Source organism: Barbus barbus (genome assembly GCF_936440315.1).
Source record: "Barbus barbus genome assembly, chromosome: 8".
NCBI lineage: Eukaryota > Metazoa > Chordata > Actinopteri > Cypriniformes > Cyprinidae > Barbus > Barbus barbus.
The window spans coordinates 4,398,867-4,420,887 of record NC_136736.1 but is presented as its reverse complement, the minus strand read 5'-3'; the positions used below and the strand labels follow the sequence as shown (position 1 = coordinate 4,420,887).

At 37.7% G+C, this 22,021-nt stretch overlaps 1 protein-coding gene across 3 annotated transcripts in view; it reads right to left on the bottom strand.

Moving 5' to 3' along the window:
* The window catches only part of LOC306873627 (lymphoid enhancer-binding factor 1-like), a gene marked incomplete at both ends in the record, with an annotated part of 43,451 nt that extends 36,041 nt beyond the window's left edge, over positions 1 to 7,410 (bottom strand). For 2 of the 3 annotated variants that reach the window (XM_079423047.1, XM_079423048.1), the window contains 3 exons: positions 4,770 to 4,897; positions 5,692 to 5,758; positions 7,204 to 7,410. In XM_079423047.1, coding sequence (XP_079279173.1) covers positions 4,770 to 4,897; positions 5,692 to 5,758; positions 7,204 to 7,410 — 402 coding nt within the window. Of the gene's footprint in view, positions 1 to 4,769; positions 4,898 to 5,691; positions 5,759 to 7,147 lie in introns of all 3 variants that reach the window. The other variant, XM_079423046.1, reaches the window with a different exon arrangement.
* Positions 7,411 to 22,021: the final 14,611 nt, after the last annotated feature.

Here is a 22,021-nt window from a genome sequence, read left to right as displayed (position 1 = left end):
CATCTAGTAGGAGGCAGAAGGCTTTGAAGAGATCAAAGCCAAGGCCGCGAGCAGTTGTGCGCCCTGGGAATATGCCGCAGCTCTCTGCTCCACAGCTCCCTTTTCCAGCGTCATGTCGGATTGCATCTGGATTGCATTTCGCCAGTTTTCTTAATGCTCTCGGTTTTGACTTTGACATCACTGATCCCCCCCAACACACACGCACACCTTCGACACAAACGAGTGAGAAGGGAAGACAGAAAAAAAAAAGACAAAAACAAGGAGAGAAATCAAAGAGAGCGGAGTTAAAAACGAAAAAGATGGAAAAGAAAGGAGTAAAAAAGGAGGAGAGGGAGCAGGAGAGATTGACAGGGTGATTTTTATTTTCACAACTCCATAATTGGCCAGTTCAAAGGCGGATGAAAAAAGGAAGCATTTGTTTTCAATTCTGCGGCAGATATGAAAGTTGCGACAAACTTTTATGAGTTTCCCAAAAATTAAAGACAGGCTCTTTTCACATTCAAAGGACAGGGAGTTTTTTTTATGACCGAGACCACACAAAAAGAACTGATCGCAAAGCCCTCCCCTTTCGTCCGCTGCAAACAAGTTGACTGACTGACTATGAGAAATAGAAAAGAGTCAGAGAAATCGGAGACAGAGGGATGGTTTGATGTGTAACACAAAGAGAGGGAGTGAGTGCATGCGAGAAAGAGGCTGCAACTATACATCCATTAAACAGCCTCGCTAATAAAGCCTGGTGGCAAGCCATCTTTTGTACTGTAACTCAGAGAAACCCTTTACCAAACTCCTACACCAGGGAGCATGAATATTTCAGTGGTGTCTGATCCACGGAGCATGTGAAGCCCGCACACACACAAACAGCCCAGCAAAAAAAAAAATAATGAGCTTCAGAAAAATATGAAAAAAGTGAACCTAGTGGCACAGAGCCTCTATTGATCAGTAAAAAGCAGTGCAAATGAGGTTCAGAGATGCATGCATGCATGCAAACAGTGCAGTTTCAATCACTGACGGATTTCTCTTGAGATGACGACTGTTTGACGAGACACTCGTGTTTCTACATGCCGCTGCAGCGCAAAAACTACCAATACTACGCAATATCCAACAGTTATACAACTAGCGTGATTTGATAGAAGAGGGTTACTGACACGCATCGAATGTCGCTTCTCAAACAAACAATTGTAAAATGAGAAAAACAAGGGGATTTTTGGCCATTCGAGACTAAACGAGCTTCAAATGACACTGGGAATGAGAATACGCAAAATGAAGCAACACACATTAAAAACAACAATAAATGAGTGCAAAAGCAAAACAACCAAGACTGGAACAAGAGCATCAGCTACTGTGGTCAAAATAAAGCAGGGCTTAAAGAGGCCACTGGAGGGTGATGGAGGTCACAGCCGGGCCTGGAGACAAAATATGCAGGAAAAGTGATGACAACTGTGGCGCAAAGACAAAACACAACGGTGCACTTCACTTGCATGTGCCCTCAGGATCATCAACAGGTGGTACCGCTGGTTTGCATAATAGCTGTACATTAAGAGGTCAAGAAATAATGCTCATTGTTCTAGCCTGTTCAAAGCCTTTCCAAAAATAACAACAATCATTTGTAGCATATATAAGGTATATATGTTTGTCTAATAAACCTGACATTGCATATAACAAATATTGTTGGTAAATCACATCGGATAAATGCATTAAAAAAAATACAAGCGATATAGGCAAATGGGACTGGCAAGCAGAGCTAAGATAAATAAACATAACTGCACTACTTGAATACACACAAAAGCAATTCACTAAAAAAGACGTTTCAATTAACAAATTTCAGTGGGTCGTTTGACAGTGCTATTTCAGGGGGGTGATGCCCCATGGAAGCAAACCTTTCAAAAATCACCTAATAGCACTGCCAGCCTTTTTGCTTTGTATATCCGACACATGGATTCAATATGGCTGTGGTAACCGGCCGATGTAAACACAGTATCAATGGCCCTCTGTTCAAAAACCCTGGGTCTGTACCAGTGCACTTCAAAGGGACTGTGGGTTGCCGAAATCTGTGAGGTCTAGGCCACGCTGGTGTTCAGACCTGCTCAGCAGATGATATGGCTACTGGTTTGTCCCTTATCACCCATGTGTGGGGGCGGTGCGCTTTGCTTGCCTTCATCAAAACATGATATGATACGTGTTTAAAGAGCGTCAGAGGCATATGGGTGAGTTTAGAAATGCAGATTTTGATGTAATACTGAAAACTATTAAAACGCAATAAAAATCTGCAACTTAAATATTGTTACGAAAACCACACACAAGGGCTGCTGGGAAATGTAGTTTCTTTGAATGGTGCAGAATGGGACAGACCAAGAGTGTGAAATCTCTTTAGGTAAAGCCAGGGTTTGGGGGGGTTTGTGATTCCACGGCATGTCCACGCCGAGAGATCCGTCACATCCCACATCAAAACAGACTGAGTGTGAGTGTGTATCTTGGGTCGGTTCTTCCCAAGCTCCACTGCCAGAAGCCAATCAGGATGGGGGAGGAAAACGGCACAAGGACTGAAGCTGCTCCACCAGCAGCTCCAGCACATGTATTACACTAGAGGTCCATCCATATGGAGAGCAAACTAACCATCAAAACAGCCTTTACAATAACATGTTTACTTAAATGATAAACTAACCCACTTTCCATGCATTTAAGCAATTTTAACATTTTCCATATATAATTTTCTTTTTTTGCCGAATTATTAAATGCTCTTTTCTGAGAATTTTACACACAGACTGTGAATATGCATATCTTGTCAAACTAAAATTTTAAATAAAACAAAAGATTTTTCCCGATGAAGCTGATAACTTCACAAACAAATATACAAAATCTAACTAACCACTATACCGAAGTAAGTTTGGTTGTCATTGAAAGCACCATCTATTGTACCTGGGTAAATTTGGTTTTCATTTAACTACATCAAATATTTGTTTACTCTTCATGTGAGTATACTACTCATTTCCTTTTTCGATATTTATTTCGTAACACGTTAAGTGTGAAAAAGCCTTCAGATCAGCACATTCGGAAAAATCTGAGGACATTTAAACTAATTTAGGGGTCACAGGTCAAACATCTAACATCTCAAACACTTTTACTGAGATGAAACTTTGTGCTTGAACTTTAAATAATCCAATTTAAGAAGAAGAAATGAAAGAGAGGGGATGGGGAACAGATTATACAGTTCAATGAAATCCAGGACCCCATCACCCCATTCTTCTCTCCAACTGATTAAAAGGGGCCGAGATAAGCGGAACTACATGAAACATCCCGGCGCGAGGGAAATCATTTCAAAAGGAGGAAATGCCTAGGTTGTCTTAATTCCCAATTCGCCATTTCATTTGAATGTTAAAATATTACAACTTCAAAGCTACAGGCACCAGAGACAATGCAGCCCCAGTGTTTACCTGGAAACATTATCTGCTGACCCCAAGTTAGTCATCTCAAAGGAGCCCTGGATGACATTTCCAGATGTCGTCCATCAGATTAGAGCAACATGTAAAGCTTTCATGGATCACTAAGCACCATGATGCCAATACCCATGTGGCTGGAGTTTCACCAGGTAGAGACACCCCACCATAAAAAATCTGCTTACCACCACAAAATTGCCTGCTTCGTGACTGGGTGGGATTTCAGGCACTGGAATGTCATGGCCAATGGAAATCAATCCAAACTTCAGGGAAATGAGGGGGGGGGGGGGGGGGGGGGGGTGCCTTTGATCTCGCTGAAAACTGATCCCAGACCTTGGAGATACTGTGTCCGAATATTTGAGCCACCGCAAAGGAGAGAGAGAACAAGCTGAGGAGGTTGAGGAAATGGATCTGGCATGATTGGGATTTTATTGCACACCGAGTGGGAAAAAAGGCAAAATTTGGGTAAGTTGCAAATGATTCTGCAACACCTCTGCAAAAATCTTTGCATCAGTATTTAAAAAAAATCTGCATTTTGTACCTCCCAAGTGAAGGCTTTAAATCACAAAGGATTCCCACAGATGTACATCGCTGACCAAATTGCCAACAAACTGCTAAACCACATCTTGTTGTATAATGCATATGCTTAAGTAAAATTGCTTAAAAAGAACTAAACAATAAAAACATTAAAGTCACAACCATTTATCCCAAAAGCTTAAAGCAACTACAGGTCAACTGCAGCATCATCTTCTGTTTGGCATCCGTCGCCAGAGCGGCGAAAACCAAACTATAATCGCACGGCCGCAGACTGATAAAGGAGCTGAATTCAGAGCTTTGCAAACAATGGATGAGATGAGCTCAGCGGAGAAAGCCCTGTCTCGCATCGGGCTCACAGGCTGCCTGCAGCGGCCACCTCTTCCAGCCACCGGTCAACTGCCAAACAGGGAGTCTTAACCACACAAAAACTACCAAACAGGATTAGGGTGGACAGCTGCTAGCATATCCACCATCTTCTTTTTTTTTTACCCCCCCCCCCCACCCACCCTTCCTTCCATCAGCGGTTGTTTTATATAATAATCGAGATGGCAACTTCTATACATTTATGCATAAGTGTGCAAGTCTGTTCAAAATACAATTTTTTAATATGCCACACTAAAAAGTATAGACAGTAGGAGCAGATATGGGTCAGAGCATTAGACACAGACACGCTGCCAATCAGAAACTAACATCATAACCCCGAGCTGCACGCTACGATGAGAGAAGATAAAATAAAGTGAAAAATGTCAATGTTGGACAGCGAGGGCTCAGGAGCAAGCAGCACTGGATAACACTCACTGTTCTGGGAATGGGAGGCGAGAGAGAGCCGTTGTTCATGTAGGATTCATTGTTCATATTGGTCATCATGATGTATCCTGGGTAACTGGGGTACGGGTGGCCTTTGTTGTACATGTCTTGAAGCTTGCCTGTTAGAGAATAAAATAAAGAAGCTTGAATGAATAAGATTTTCCATATTTTCGCAGTTTAAATATGAAATGTTAACAATTGTTTTACGTAGTCCAGTCACTAAACTAAAGTATACATGACGCTTGAAACGTTCAGTGCCAATAAAATAAATCAAAATGAACTTCCTGACCAAATGTCAAATTTTAAAAAATGCAAGCTAAACAGGAAACCAAGCAGTTCCTAACGGTATCTAAAGCGGGGGAGCCATTTTGAAGCCAGTGAAGTGTTTAGCTGAAAATTTGCATCCTAATTCACAGCAAGCATAGAACAAAGGGGAAAAGACAATCAAGTCACTTCACTCTGACCCCAGCACCCTGCCCAGCGTAAAAAAGACCCGGGTGCAAACAGAGATCAAATGAACTCCGGGCCATCACAGCAACATGCTGCTCTTGACAATAGCGTCTCAGACGGTGTGTTTGGAGGCCAGCGTGTCAGAGGAAGATGGGGCACTTCCCTGGCACGTGTCATTACATGTTCGACACCAAACAGACTGTGGGCTGAGAAATTCCCTTCACAAAGCCTTCAGAATTCATTAAAAGACCAAATTTAAATAATAAGCATTAGGACTGGAATACATTTTAAAAAGAGAATATATATAAATATCCTTCTTTGCAAGTGCATGTTTTAACATAAGTGAATGAAAATGTTATGATTTTGTTTAAGCGTGCTGTTAAGAAAAAAAAAAAAAATCTAATTTACACCAAATCAAGGATTTAATAATATTACACATTTTTTCCCAAGCCATATGACTTACCATCGTCCGGATGGTTCCTGTGCTTCTCATGATAAGAGTCTGGTGTTATTTGGGACTGTCTAGCTGCCTGTTCAGAAATGTAGGAGAAAGATATTAACAACATAATTTCTAACGTGCAATGTTATTGCTTTTGTTTTTTCCAGCACTCCTGCTTTCTGAAGAAAAATTTGTTCAATCCTAAAACCAAAGATGACAAAATAAGGTATATTTTATCATATTTTTAGCACAAGGCATCCATAAGGAAAAGATAACTTGCATTTTTTACACATTGATTAACTCAGTCATTTTCCCTGTGCTGTGGAGCCGACCACAAATGCGGTATCTTGAGGAAGGAAAAAGAAAGGCTTTGCTACTATTCTCGTTCACTCCGCATTATGAATCAGAAGTGCCGGGATATAAACTCCATTTGGAGTTCAGCTCCCTCTGGGTGCCTTCCAGCAGAGTGAGGGATCTGCACTGCTTTCCCAATTAACATTCAGCCCATCAGTTTGTTATTTCTCATGTCAAGCTGTAACCCTGCATGCTGTTGATGCCAGGAGGAAATATATTTCATTAATAAAGCAAAGCATCTTATTATTCTTTAGTTCAATTTACTTGATGCACACGACCAAGTAGAAATGGGAAAAAAGCAAAAAATAAACAAATGAATTTACACCAGCACACAAATCTGACAACTGCTTCACAAATTTCAGATGGATATAGACTTCCATTTTGTTTCATTGAAATAATTATTTACTTTTCTTTTGTGTGAAATTGCAAATGTCATTTAGCCTATATAAGAACAGGAAAATTACATTGTCACCATCATAAACGGGGTGTGCTGATTTTTAATACATATTAAAAAATTAATTTCAATATTTTTTTTAAAAGCACGTTGCAGTTTTGTGGTTCATTGTAAAAGCAATCACAATAAGATATCTGAATATTGCACCCATTATCTGGCAGAATTTAATAAACAATTATTAAAAACCACAACAACAAAATGTAACGTTATTAGAAGGGCTAGCATTGCACTATTATTTTTACATTCTTTTTAATAACTGTTTAAAAAGAATGATCGAATAAACTAAATAAATATAATCTTAAATTTCAAATAAAAATCCATTTAAAAGCTACTGTTTTGTTTGTGATGATCAGTTAAAAACAAAAATATTGATCAACCGTGTCTTTGACAATTCAATAACGACTGTGGGTTTTTTTAAACAAACAAAAACTAGTTGTATACATAAAAATCCTGAACAAATAAAAATATAAAAAGCTATCATGATTTCTGTGATGATTAAAGCGAATACTGATCATCGTGGCCCTTTTAGTCCTTTTTTTCCCTCGCTTAAATAAGGCTTAAAATGAGTTTGTTGACTTTAACACGTGTAGCTCTGCCATTTAAACAACACACTCAATATCAACACGACTCTTCATTCTGAAAACAAATCCCAACTTCCCAACAACTGGACACATGAAGTTTGACGGGGATGGAGCAGGACCTTCAACCTGCGTTTGAGGGGTACTCACGTCGTGACTGTTACTGTTGGGACTGATTTCTGTCTCGTTGACCAGAGATGACTTGATCTCCGCTAAGTCTCCCTCCTCCTCGGAGTGGCTGATCTCCGCGAAGATCTGCTCCTTATGCGGGTCTCCCTCGTCTTTGAACGGGATCATTTCATCGGTGGCGCAGAGCTCCGGATCCCCGCCGCCTCCTCCACCTGACAACTGCGGCATTTCTCGGGTGATTGAAAGTCCTCCTCACCCTACAAACGCCCGGAAAGCGAAGGCGTTAGACAGAAAACCCCCGTATAATTTCAGCTGGCGCACTCCAAGCACGCGTGAGAGTGTTTGGTCTACGGCAACACTCGAGAATCCAGAGGGGAACGCAATATAGCGACGTTGGGTGTTTTAAAAGTTAAAGTACGACTCCTGTGGTGTTCTTAAAAGCTAAAGTTAGAAGTGTAAGTTCTGACTGTTCAAAAAGCCCGACTCAAAAAAAAAAAAAAATGTGCTGGAGTTCAGATGCTGTGTGTCATTCCCGTTTGGGTTCTTGGGTAAAAAGGTGTCCCTCTTCAGAAATGCGCTCGGCAGAGACTGAGAGTAATGTTGGGCTGGAGAGAGTGTAGTGCTGTACTCCTCCCCCTGATCTCTGACTGACTATAGAGATGAAAGAGAAGCCGCCGCTTTGATTGACACCTCGCTCACACGCGCGCGCGCACATGCATTGACTGACACCCCTGAGGAAAGTAGAGGGGGATTTTATACATTGCTGCCAACAAATGGACAGAGAGCGCAGAATGTGCAAGTAGGAGACACCGGTGCTGTTCTCCGATTCATTTTGTGGCTGTTGGGAACGAAAACGTGTCGTAACACACCAATTAGAAATGAGCTATCATGCATTATCTGTGTAAAATATAGGATTTACAGCACACATCTGCAGTGATTTGGGAACATATTAATGAATGCTGAATAGCAGAACTGGCTTCATCTGAATCAGCAGGTGCTTTTGTTAAATTTTACACATAATCAAGCTTTTCATATTAATGTTTAAAAATATGACTGACCAGATTCGGGAGCCTTGAAACGGTTCCCAATATACTTCCAATGAAACCACAAATATTGCACAAACTTATGTAGGCCTTTTATGATTTTAAATATATTTTATGTATTTAGGCTATATTTTTGTTTGCACGTTTGCTTCTTTGAATTGAATTGATTAAAATGAAGGGTGGGAATGGTGGTTATAATATAATATAGGCTAATACAGTAGGCTATATTATAATATATGATTGTTAATAGTTATTTTTGAACTACTACATTTGATTACCACTTCAAATTCAAAATGTGCATTGCTCTTTTTTCTATTATTATTACTTAATAGTGTAAATTAACAGTAGAAAAATAGCTGAAAAATATCACTATATAAAAACAACAACAACAAAAAAGACTAATATTAAAATGCCGATGTGAGCAGAAAAAAACCCTACTACGAGCTTAATGTTGATCTGCATTACGCTGCAAAGGGTGACATCAAAGATGCAAAATGTAAATGCATGAATCGTATATTGAAGATGAGATTCGGTTTGAAAAGATCTAGGAAGTTGTTTTCATCTCAGTCATCTTATTAGTCCATTTTTTTCATGCATATCGCTCGATTTAATGAATACTTGATGTTGACCTGAATGCTTCTTTTGTTCTCAAGGTAATCTAAATTTAAATGTTCAATGCAATTAAGCTTATTTATAAAACATACACTGTTTAATACCCAGTGTTTGATAAAGCCTACCTCGTTTTTGTATATAGCTTATTAAATTTCACTTGATCTTAGAGGTCACATTTAAACTCGAAAATATTTTATATATCCTACATTACGGACTATTTCTATTGAGTAACCTTTAGGTAACGTTCAAATAAACAAATAATAAAAAATAATAATAATATTGCATAAATAAAGCATATTGCCCTGAAATTTGACGAGGCATATTTGTTTTAAAATGTCCAATGGTAATGACATACAATCAATTAGCCTACACAATTTCTCCCGCAAAGCACTTTTAGACTATCCGCATATGCAAACATAAAAACACAAGTTTTAATTTAACCATTTTAGTCAAATTATCACATTAACTAGATTTTATGAAATTCTTACGATAAATAAAGCATGCATGTAAGCAGCTGCAAAATCTGCTCGCGAGATTCAAATATACAAAACCAGATAAATTAAAGGAGCCCTCCCTCAATGTATCAGAAAACAAGAAGGGGGAAGAAAAACATTGGGAAGTGTTTCTGCGGCTTGCGTGAGAATAAGTTTGGAGTAGGAGGCAGATCTTTATAAAGCAGGCGGAGGTGGGGTTAGTGGGCGGAGCCGTGGCTGCCTTTGATCTGGCGGCGGCGGCCTCTTTCATCCCCAGCCTTTGTATGACCATATATGGCGTGAGGATGGAGACGGGCCAACATTTCCACGCGCGCCTTCATCCCAGCTGAGAGGGAAAGCGACGGTTCTCTTCCGGGTAAAGGAGACACAGCCAGAGAGATCAAAGGCTTTAGATTTGGAAGCCGAATGTGGATTCAAGAGAGAGAGAGAGAGGGAGAGAGAAAGAGAGAGACGGGCCTGGCCACATTCCAGAGTGTAGCGGAAAACTGAGCCTTAAACACACACACACACACACACACACATGCACATTCACTCACTGAGACTGGCTGCTGGGATAACAATCGAACCTTTCAGTTTTAAAATGAAATGTATGCATAGCAGGACAGATGTGTTGTTATTGTAAACCGTGTGGATTTATTTTAATGCATGGTTATTTAAATGTAAGGCTCCATATAAAGTACATCAAGGCATCTGAGCCAGCCAGATCAAAACATTTATTATTTTAAAATAACAGATTCCGGACAATTATTGAATGCATCTGCACTGATAATGTATTTAAATAAATAAATATTGTTTATAGCAGAAAATAAAATGTCTAATTCATTTTTTTTAAGGAATTACAAACTAGAATTTGTACTTGCAAATATACAGATTGATTATAAGCACATTATACTGATAAAATGTATGCTATGAATGCACTGCTGCTTTGAATGAAAATAAATAAGCACATACATACATGCATAACTGTGAATAGAGAATATGAAATACATCAAGGCTGCCAGAAAGATCAAAACATGCATTTTTGAACTGTGCATATTAACAAAATTTAATAAAAATATTACAAATAATTAAAAAATAAAATATACCAAAAGCCTAAAAATTAACAAAAAAAAATATTTTAAATCCATAAATCATTTATGTATTTAATAGTAAAAATGTGGGCCTAATCAAATGTGGGCATACAGAAACAAAATTCTGTAATTCTGTCATCAATACATGCAAATTACAGAAATGCACACATACTGATCAAATGTATACCTTGAATGCATAATGAATAAATGTTTATGAACAGTGATAACAGCAATATTTTAAATGCAAGTTTTAATACAATTTAGTCAAGTGTCTTTGTAGAGGAATCCAGCTCTGTTTCTCTCAAAACAGTATATTACGGCCAATAATCAGAATAGAAGTCCAATTCGCCATATATTTCCTAACATGAGAGTATCTGACCTGATCATAAGGACAAGAACGTACAACTACCCATATTTCAGCGAGACTTCAAAGGAAAACGTACACGTCTTATACATCATTTAAGAGCATCATCGCTAGACATTAGACTGTTAGAAATCATAATTTATCATAATCAAAATTTAACACTAAACTATGTACGCTGGTCGTTGAAGGGACAGCTCTTGCCTAGTATTTTTCTTTTACAGTACGTAGGCACAATAATTGCCTTTTTTTCTTCAAAAAAAGAGAAATATTGTGAAAAAGAAGATCATTTGCATTTCTGTCTTAATGAGTTTGCAGAAGTGACCCCTCCGGATCAAACATGAAAAGGAAAGCGTCCTGCTGTGTCCTGACCTGAATTTAGTTGTCTCTCACTCTTCTACTGCATATTGAATGTTATATAACCTTGAAGGACCAGGAATGTATCCATAACACAGCATAATTTATCAGAGCGCTGCTAATCTAGAGGAGAATTAGACTGTTGGCTTCAGAAGGGAAATTCAGAAAAGATTGCCCTCTTGCTGTGACGCTCATGCATGCATCGCTATTGATCAGGAACTGTGGATTAATAATTTGGTTCAACTGTAATCTGAGGATGGGAATGACCTATAAAGTGGAAGGTAAATTCGCTGATTTGCCCTTAATTTCAATATGATACCGACTCTAGGTCATTCAAAAAAGTGCATGAAAACAATACATATTAAAAATCATTTTAAAATCACTGAATTCTAATATAAAAATGGCATTCGCAACCCATTTTACTTTAGTAAACTGATAATTCCATAGTATATCCTGTGAAAAAAAAATGCAAGGTGGAATGTGATTTCATCCATCAGAAATTAACTGTGAACTGTTTCTCCCTTGCAAGCCTTTATTGTATTTCATATGAAAATGAAATATTTTTGCAAACAATGTTTAAATCATATATACAACTGTAATGTTTTTTTGGTGTGTCATCATCAGCCAGTTTGCCTTATCATGATTTCATCTGTGGCTCAGATGATTGAAAAATAAAATGTTTGTGAATCTGAGTGCTCTTCTGACATGATAGCAGGATGCAAGTCGAGGACTTCAAGGGTGGCACCACGCAGGTATTATTGATATTCTTGCGTCAGTGGCAGAACAAGTTATTATTCTGATTAAAGATCAGACAAACATTTTATTTTTGGAATAATGTGCACCGATGAATCATTGATAATAAAACCAGGAGCATGTATTAAAGAAATAGTTCACCCAAAAAATGAAAATTTGCAAAAATGTACTAACCCTCAGGCCACCCAAGATGTAGAGTCTGTTTCTTCATCAGAACAGATTTGGAGAAATGAAGCATTACATCACATGCTGACCAATGGATCCATTGTAGTGAATTGAATGCCGTCAGAATGAGAGTCCAAACAGCTGATAAAAATATCACAATAATCCACATGTAATCCATATGAGTCCAGTTCATCAGTTAACATCTCATGAAGTGAAAATCTGCATGTTTGTAAAAGACAAATCCATCATTATGACGTTTTAAACTTAAAACCGCTGCTTCCTGCTAAAATACTCGATACATAATGTTGCTTTCTCCAAAGAAAAAAATCACCTTGTCTGAATCAGAGGAGTAAAATGCACAGATCAAGCACCGTTTACAAGCAAAAACAGCTTTTACCAAATATGTCATAACACCTTACACTGTAAAAAAGTTACAGACCTCCCAACTCAAAATTTTCTAGTGACTGATTACATCTAAATTTTTCCATTGGCCCAATTGCAATTTCTGCTATCAATTGTGGCAACAGTCTGTTAACATTGGCTCAATGAGAAATAATATGTTGAGCCAATGGAAAAATTTAGATGTAATCAGTCACTAGAAAATTTTGAGTTGGGAGGTCTGACATTTTTTACAGTGTATTGGTGGATTTGTTTCTTACAAACACACAGTTTTTCACTTCACAAGATGTTAATTGATGGACTGGAGTGCTGTGGATTACTGTGATGTTTTTATCAGCTGTTTGGACTCTCATTCTGACGGCACCCATTCACTGCAGAGGATCCATTGGTCAGCAAGATGTAATGCTGAATTTTTCCAAATCTGTTCTGATGAACAAACAAACTCATTTACATCTTGGATGGCCTGAGGGTGAGTACATTTACAGCAAATATACATTTTTGAGTGAATTAATCCTTTAAGTATCTGTTCCTGGTCTTATTTTGAATGAAAAAGGTGCATTTTGAAATGTTGATTTTAAAAAGATTAAAAAGAGTGCAATTAGCTTAAAACGGAACCATGATTTCAAGAATGACAGAGACAATTACAGTACAATACAGAGGAAACCTCACCCTCTGCTCTCCATGATAAAGCTGGCAGATGATCCAGCGGTTCTTCCACCTGCTTCAGTTCTTACAACCCCCCGAATCGAAAATTATAGCTGTGAAGCTCCCAGTCACCGCCTAATAAACGACAGGAAACAAACATCACATTAAGATGAAAAGAGCATACAATTAAAGTTGAGAGGGGGAAAAGAAAGCCATTTATCAGTCAAAAGAAGCAGAGTTAGAGGTGGGTGAGGTCTGAGGCGAGAGATGATTTTTGCTACTCTTTTATTGGTGGGAACACAGGTGATGTTCAGAGGAAGGGAAAGTGTCTGGAGGGGATGAGTTGAGCGTTCAGTCCCACTTCTGTCCTGTGATCTGCTGATTTATAACACGGTGAGAAGCAGACATACTGTTATTAAAATAAAATCATATTCTGGATGAAGCTGGGGAGGGGAAAAGGCCCAACAGGGGAAATTTGTTATGCTGGGTTATTGAGTTTGGAGCCTTCTGCGCCTACACAAATTCACTCTTGCCAAGCGTAATACACTAAAGCTTGTCAAAACGCATAATAAAAATTAAAAGACTTACAAACAATACATCCAAAATAGTTGAGGTATACGTAAAATATCTCTCATAGTGTGTGCATGTTTATAAGGCATTTTGAATGTCAGGTTGCGGCAAGTTGTCACAGTTTTTAAATATAATTAAATGCTTATAATTAAATATATATCATGTTTTTTATACATTTTACTGTTTTTTGGGTTTATAGATTCAATTTATCAGTAGTGAAAATCAAGACATTTACAATGTTACAAAACATTTTTTTATTTCAAATAAATGTTGTTGTCTTGAACCTTCTATTCATCAAAGCATCTAAAAAAAGTATCACGGTGTCCACAAAAATCTCTTGAGCAGCAAATCAGCATATTAGAATGATTTCTGAAGGATTTCTGAAGCATCATGTGACACTGGAAACTGGAGTAATGATGAGGAAAATTCAGCTTTGCATTACAGGAATAAATAACATTTTAAAATATATTAAAATAGAAACCAATTATCTTAAATTGTAATAATATTTCACAATATGAATATGCATTAAAATATGCATTAAAAATGCATGCTTCAGTGAACATAAGACACTTCTTTCATAACAACGAAACAATCTTACCGACCCCAAATTTTGAAAGGTATATTGCAGAATAAATGTTGTCAGAATGCTGTTAGAATGTGAACTTGTTGCTTGCGAATCAAACTATTTAATATTTGGGGAGACGACACGTTGAGGCAACCCTTGTGTAATTTCCACAGTGTTTGGCTTCAGAGAGGAAGTCCACCGGCAAGCCCAGAATGCCGGATCTGTCTTTTGATCCTGCCGTGTTATTGAAGAACACATTGGGCTTGCGTCAGGGCCTGCTGGGAAGGTGTCAAAGGTCATGGCCGCCCTACTGAGCGGTCACAGTTCCCCAGTCCCATCTGTAATCATGCACACACACACACATCTCTCAGACAGGTCATCTCTACCGCCAGATCAAACAAGAACCGTCTCTGTCAATATCTCATCACATTTACAATGAGCAGAAAACCATAAACAGACACATCTGCAATCAATACTACTGTATATCGCATGCTCACTAAAGTAAACATTAAAGGGATAGTGCACCCAAAAAAGGAAATTCTGTCATTAATTACTCAAGTCGTTCCAAACCCGTAAGACCTTCGTTTATCTTCGGAAATTAAGATATTTTTTGCTGAAATCTGAGAGCTTTCTGACCCTGCATAGACAGCGACATGTTCAAGGCCCAGAAAGGTAGTGAGGTCATCATTAAAATAGTCCATGTGATGCCAGTGGTTCAACCTTAATTTTATGAAGCTTAGAGGATATTTTTTTATGTGCAAAGAAAACAAAAATAACAATTTCTTCTGTTCCGTGTCAGTCTTAGACACTGTATCAGAAAGCTCTCGGATTTCATCAAAAATATCTTAATTTATGATCTGAAGCTAAACAAAGGTCTTATGGGTTTGAAATGAATTTTCATTTTTGCGTGAACTATTCCTTTAATATTAATGTGATTAAAAGGATAGTTCATCCATAAATTAAAATTCTGTCATTTTTTATTTCAAACCTACATGACTTTCTTTCATCTGCAGAACATAAATGAAAAACAATGGGTTTCAGTGTTTAGATCCTAAAGATCCTATTGACTTTACTTGTATGGAAACAAAATCCTGACTGTTCTAGCAGTAGTGTAAAGCCATTCTTCATATTTCCATACAAAAAAAAAAAACTTGTTAATTTTTATCATTTCATTTTCATATAAATATTCAAAGTCCTTATTTAAGTTTGGCTACATGAGACTAACCCTTTGTCCAAGAGGGGTTTCCCAGACACACTCAGTGATTTTTGATCTGATTTAGGTCGGCGACTTGATTGAGTGCTTTTTGGGTTAAAAGACCCTGTTCAAACAACTCTGAGACGACATGGGCAGGAGTAAAACGATTAGCTGTGTCAGCAAGTGTCTGGTGTAAAAGACACTCATAAAACACCTCAATCCAAAACTCTTAGAGTCATAGAAGAGATATATAATAATATAAATGTGCTCTATTCATTGTTTGCAATAAGTAAAGGGGTTACTCACCATTGTTTATTTATTGTCTAGTTCTCAACCAGTAAATCTATATTTTTAAAATCAAAACTTATATTCAGTAAGGATGCATTAAATTGATAAAATTAACAGTAAAGACATTTATAATGGTACAAACGTTTTTCATTTCAAGTAGATGCTTTTCTTTTAAACTTTCTATTTTTTCAAGGATTCCTTAAAAAATGTTTATGGTTTCCACAAACATATTAAGCAGCACAACAGTTTTCAACAATGATAATAATAAGAATATGATTTCTGAAACATCACTGAGTAATGATGCTGAAAATTCAGCTTTGCAACACAGAAATAAATTGACATTTGACAAAATATTCAAATAGAAAACAGTTATATTAAATTGTAATAATATTTCACAATATTACTGTATATTTGATCAAATAAATGCAACCTTGCCGAGCATAAGAGACTTCCTTAAAAATATTTTAAAATCCCACTGACTTCAAATATTTGGATGGTAGTGTAACTAATAAATGTTTACACGACTATAAAGTTATTAGATTTTTTTCTTGATACTGATATATAGTTACTTCAGTTATTTTTAAAATGCATAATTCCACATTTCTGAAGAGCAAAGAAGCCAAATACTGGACTAATGATCACACCCCTTGACCTCAGTATATATCAGAAGGTACAAATGTTTCTTTAAACTGAATGTACTATGCTGTGCCAAATTACCATTTTTCATAACTGTGAAATTATAATCTTCTTTGTCATGGTGAAATTATGGGGTCTAATGTTTGACCCCACCCTCCAATCCCCCGGCCCAACCTCTTTAGATTAGGCCCCTTCCCTTACACTCCCTGTCTAGTCAATACTTACCTAACCATCTGTCTGTTTAATCCCTATCATCAATGGCCAAGGGAATATAGAAATCAAAGGGTCCTTTCATGATTTCACACAACACCACAGCATCGGCTGAGCGGGGTTCTGTAAATATTTGCTTCCTTTCATTTGACGATGAATCGTTCCTTCAACAAGAGGACTCGTGGGTAAACAGGGAGCATTTCTGGAGGACCCCGTGGCCCCGGCGAGTTTGTTTACAGTGTTTCTGCTAGCGTGCATGCACTCCGATGTCCTTCCTGTTTCCCATGGGCCTCTGTTCTATCTCATCATTCGGCCATCCTCTTTCTCTATCTCCTCCTCATCGAGCGATCGTCCTTCCTCCCATCCCGTCTCAGCACCTCTCGCATCTCCCAAGTGCTGTGTCCTTGCTTTGATTTCTCGCCTCACTGCCATAAACATTCCTCCCCAGTGGTCTCCTTCAATTTCTTCATCTTTTGAGCATTTAGTAAACGGCATGACTTTGATAAAGTGCGTCTGGAGAGAACTGATTCAACCCGAGACAGCGCTGTGTTGGAAAATATTTGCACCCTTACAAACACGCAAACATTCGATTCATCTCAAGATACTGATTTAGCATTGGTGTTTGTTGAGGATGTTCACCCAACATGGAAGCATCATATGTTGTGCCCTTAAGAAACACCAAGATATGAAATAAACAGATATTTCTTTTCTATGTCCATTTTTTCCTGGCTTTTTTGTCATTACAATTTTTTTTTTATAAAATTGATATATATATATATATATATATATATATATATATATATATATATATATATATAAACATACACACACACACACTGCCGATCAGTAAGATTTTAAATGTTTTTAAAGAAGTTTCTTATGATCATCAAGGCTGCATTTATTTGCTCAAACATGCAGAAAAAACTGTAATACTGAGAAATATAATTGCAATTTAAAATAACGGCTTTCTATTTTAATATGTTTTAAAATGTATTCTTTTTCCTGTCATGCAAAGCTGAATGTTCAGCATCAATATACTCTAGTCTTCAGTGTCACAAGATCCTTCATTCTAAAATGCTTATTAATTATCAACGTCGGAAACAATTTTGCTGCTTAATATTTTTTTGGAACCTGTGTTTTCAGGATCCTTTGATGAATAAAAAGAAAAAAAAAGGATAGATTTTTTTAAATAGAAACCTTTTGTAACAATATATACTACTGTTCAAAAGTTTGGGGTCAGCATTTTTTTCTTTCTTTCTTCGTTTGAAAGAAATTAATACTTTTTTCAGCAAGGATGTGTTAAATTGGAAAAAAAAGTGACATATTGCAAAAACTTACATTGTTAGAAAAAAATCTATTTTTAACAAATGATGTTATTTTATATATATTACATATTATATTATATAATATATTACATTTATATTATATACTTTTACTGAATAAATAACAGTTACAATAAATAAATAAATAAATACATAAATTAGAAATCTAGAAAAGATCATTATGGTCTAAAATCTGTCTGCATAATTCATAATTAAATATAACGACTCATCATGGTTCACACATTTAACTTAAAGTTATAATCTTAAGATTTAAATGAATAATGGGAGGTAGACAAATTAAGGTCAATATGAAATATTTTATAATATTTATTTGGGTGTTTAAAATGTGATGTTGATTTACCTGATTTCTGATTCAAAGTCTAAACTGAAGTGGATCTTCAGGGCCCCATTGCTAACAGGCCACTGGAGAAACCAACAGACCCATCGGAGGAGCTTCTATACCCCTGTGCACATCAGACTCCATCGCCATCTGACACAAGATCATCAGCCCTGATACGCTGGGCCCCTGAGGGGATCGTGGCGACCTGGTGGATTGGATCCTAATCCAACCTCATCCACACACAGCGCAGTTTTGCTGTCTGTTCAGCTCCACTGTGTTGTTTGTTGAAATGGACCACAGCTCGCCTTCTTTCCTCTATGAAACAGAGAGTCATCTATGACAGAAAAAAAAAATGCCAGTTCATAATTTTTGCATTAGTTTAAAGAGCTGGGTGTCAAGACAAAAGAAAACTGACTGTAATGAAAAGTATAATGCACATTTATGTGCACATTATAATCTATTGATCATGGTGTTAATGATCCCAATGTTATGGGTTCGATTCCCAGGGAAAGCAAGAAATGAAAAATTGTGTCATTTGAATGCAATGTAAGTCACTTTGAGGAAAACAAAAAGCATAAATGTAAATGTTTACGTGTCCTCAAAGAGATAGATTACCCAAAAATGAAATTTCTGCCATCATTTACTTACCCTCAGGTTGTTCCAAACCTGTATGAATTTATTTCTTCTGCTGAGCACAAAAGAAGACACTTTGAAGAATGCTGGTCACCAAACAGTGGACATTAGCTATGGAAAGTATGAAAAAATATGTCTACCATCAAGTGTTTGATTGCCAAAATTCTTCAAAATATCTTCTTTTATCTTCAGCAGCTGAAAGAAACTCATACAGGTTTGGAACAACTTTAGGATGAGTAAATTATGACAGAAATTTATTTTTTTGGGGTGAACTGTTCCTTTAAATCATTGGTCTCAAACTCAATTCCTGGAGGGCCACTCTGCACAGTTTAGCTCCAATCCTAATCAAACACACCTGATCCAGCTAATCAAGGTCTTGAAGATTACTAGAAACTTCCAAGCAGGTGTGATTTGGAGCCGGTTTGAGCTAAACTCTGCAGAGCTGTGGCCCTCCAGGAATTGAGTTTGAGACCACTGCTTTAAATGGTTGGCATAACTGTAAGACTCTGATCACCTCTACCCAAGTGAACTAAAACTTACGACCCCATCGAAAACAGCAATAAGCGTCTGAAAGGCACTTTTGCATGGTGATTGATAGCATCATAAATCACATTACGGGAATCTTCCTCTAATCTGAATATTCCAGGACTTTCCCTCCCGTTTTTAACGAGGGTACAGTATGTATTCTGGGAGGATGAGTGTCTGGCTGATGGTGGTGATTTGTTGGAAGGCTCCATTGTCCCGTGCTAATGATGTCCCTTTGTGAGAGATGGGGATGAGGGCTGAAGACGTTGCCCGTGGTAAGGGAGCAGGCGGCTGAGGGTCTTAGTGTGACTGGCAGCTGGAATAATCCTCCCTTTGTACCCTCTGAGGGGCTCGACGAGTGTGCCCCATCGCTTCAGACCAGCCAGATGGAATCACAGAGAGCGGGAACGAGGCGAGCGACAGAAAGTATTCAAAGCCACACAAAAGCCTTCGGGCCAGACCACATTTAGCTTATCTTAGGTTTGGTTTTTGAGTGGCGAGGCGCTCGAAGTCTTTGGTCACGTTCAGCAGCAGCGCAGTCAGCCGGCCCGAAGTGTGCCAGAGAGCTCTTTGATTGGAGCGTGTCTCTTTGTGGGTTCAGCTCGGAAAAGTGGTCTTTAGTAAACATGCGGTAACTCAGACCATCCAACACACTTTATTTATTTACGCTGCAGGCCTCGGAATGATATACAAGTGTGTTTTACAAGAGTTATATAAGACCTGTTCTCTTTTAGTTCGGTTGACATGGATTCCGTCCAGTTGTGTTTGGCTTGGCCATGTGATGTGGTTCTTTCCCAGCAGTCTGTGCAGTTACGGCTCAAAAATGTCAAAGACGAGTCTTCGGTGGTGATGCAACGGCAACTGAGCATTCTGTTGGCAGTTTTGGGCACCATTAGATCTGAGGAATACTTGGGATCACCATTGTTTGCGCATGGCAAGCAATCAGTCTTGATGTTCGTGTTTAGATTGCAACTGAAACCCTTAAAACTCCTAAAACATAATATGATCCCCTGAAACCAAAATGTAGATGGCAGCTCTTTGATTTGCAGTGAATGAGCCTCCTCACTCCGAACTTCAAATGAGACATTAAGCAAAGGGATTTGATGTGAAACAAACTCCATTGATCTTCTAGCTTTCTTCTTAATTTTTGACGAAACTGTTGGATTAACACCAAAAAACTTTTCGAAAGCCTTCAAAACAGTCATTAATTCCGGCTCGGTAAATCCAGTTCCTGTGCCGAATGCTTTTATATGCGGTGGAATCCCCTCAATTCAAACATAATTTTCCAAAACATTTAGCTACACGAGTCCCTCGCAAGCGAGCTAATCGTTTGCTCAAACGGCAGATGGGAGCGATTATATATTTAGAATCAAACATACAAACAAAAAAGCTCAAAATGAACGCTAATACTCACTTTCTCATCGAAAATGTGTGCGAAACGTCAACACACCCGTGCATTTTAACATAATCTCACCAAATCAGAGAGAGTCTGCATATTGTGTGTACCGCAACAGACCGTCCCGAGTCATGAATAGCTGTTTGGGGTATGAATCTATTGCCTGTTGAATAAATTGGCCAGAGAGAAAGAAAATAAGGGTTGAGAGATGTCTTGCTTGAGTGTACAAATCCCACTGAAGGGGCAACAGTAGCTTTGAAATGAGACTCATTCTTTGTGAGTGACTGTGTGTGTGTGTACGTGTGTGTTTTGCACATGTATAATGAAAAGCAGTTAGTGAGTGGACCATATCCTTTGCCCTGAGTGGCTCTGGCTCAGGCTCTCTTAATTTAAGAGGGGATTAGGCTTGTGGAAGAACACTACACCCTCCCTCTCTAATTGGAGATGGCTAATAGCTGGACTCCTTGAAAACTGAGCCTTTTATCTTCCCAAGCTGAAACGGACTTAAAACATAGAAAGAATGACAATATATCCATCCGAGCATCGCACATGATTTCGCTGGCTGAGCTCCTAAGCACCCGGCGTAGCCTCTCGCTGAATTTAATTGAATGCACATTGACTCGTGATGATGTCAAAGACCTGGTGGGGCCATTATGATGTCACCAGCACAAATCTCGGTTGGATTTATGGCAGCAGTTCACAATTAGTTTGCTTTAGGAGCTGAATTATAACAAAAATGACCATAATATGAACCTATACATTTTTAATATGAACTGAAAAATATTTTACTCCACAAAACATATTGGTGGCCTTAAACCATGCATGAACCTGTATTAAGTGTAGACCAGGTCATATTTCCGTACACATTGTGGAAGTTTTCGAGGATAAGGGCATGTCATGCATGTAGGCATCTGCTTAACTGAACTAATTTTTTATCGCAAACTACCGAATTGAAATAAATGAATTTACCTTAATATTTTAAACAAGTAAAGAATATTATCCTAGTGCTATTAGTTTTTCAAGCAATATTTTGTTGTTGTTGATGATAAAACAGCAGGCAGCAACAAAACTAAGATTAAAAAAAATTATAATAATTTAAATATAATTTTATTTCAATAAAGTAAAATAAAGATAATAATACAAAATAATGAATTAAAATAAATGCATTTTTGTATTTTCATATAATTTTGTTTAATTAATTATCTAAAAAAAACAGACTATGAAAAAGTTAAATAGATATTATTTTGTTAGATATTCCTT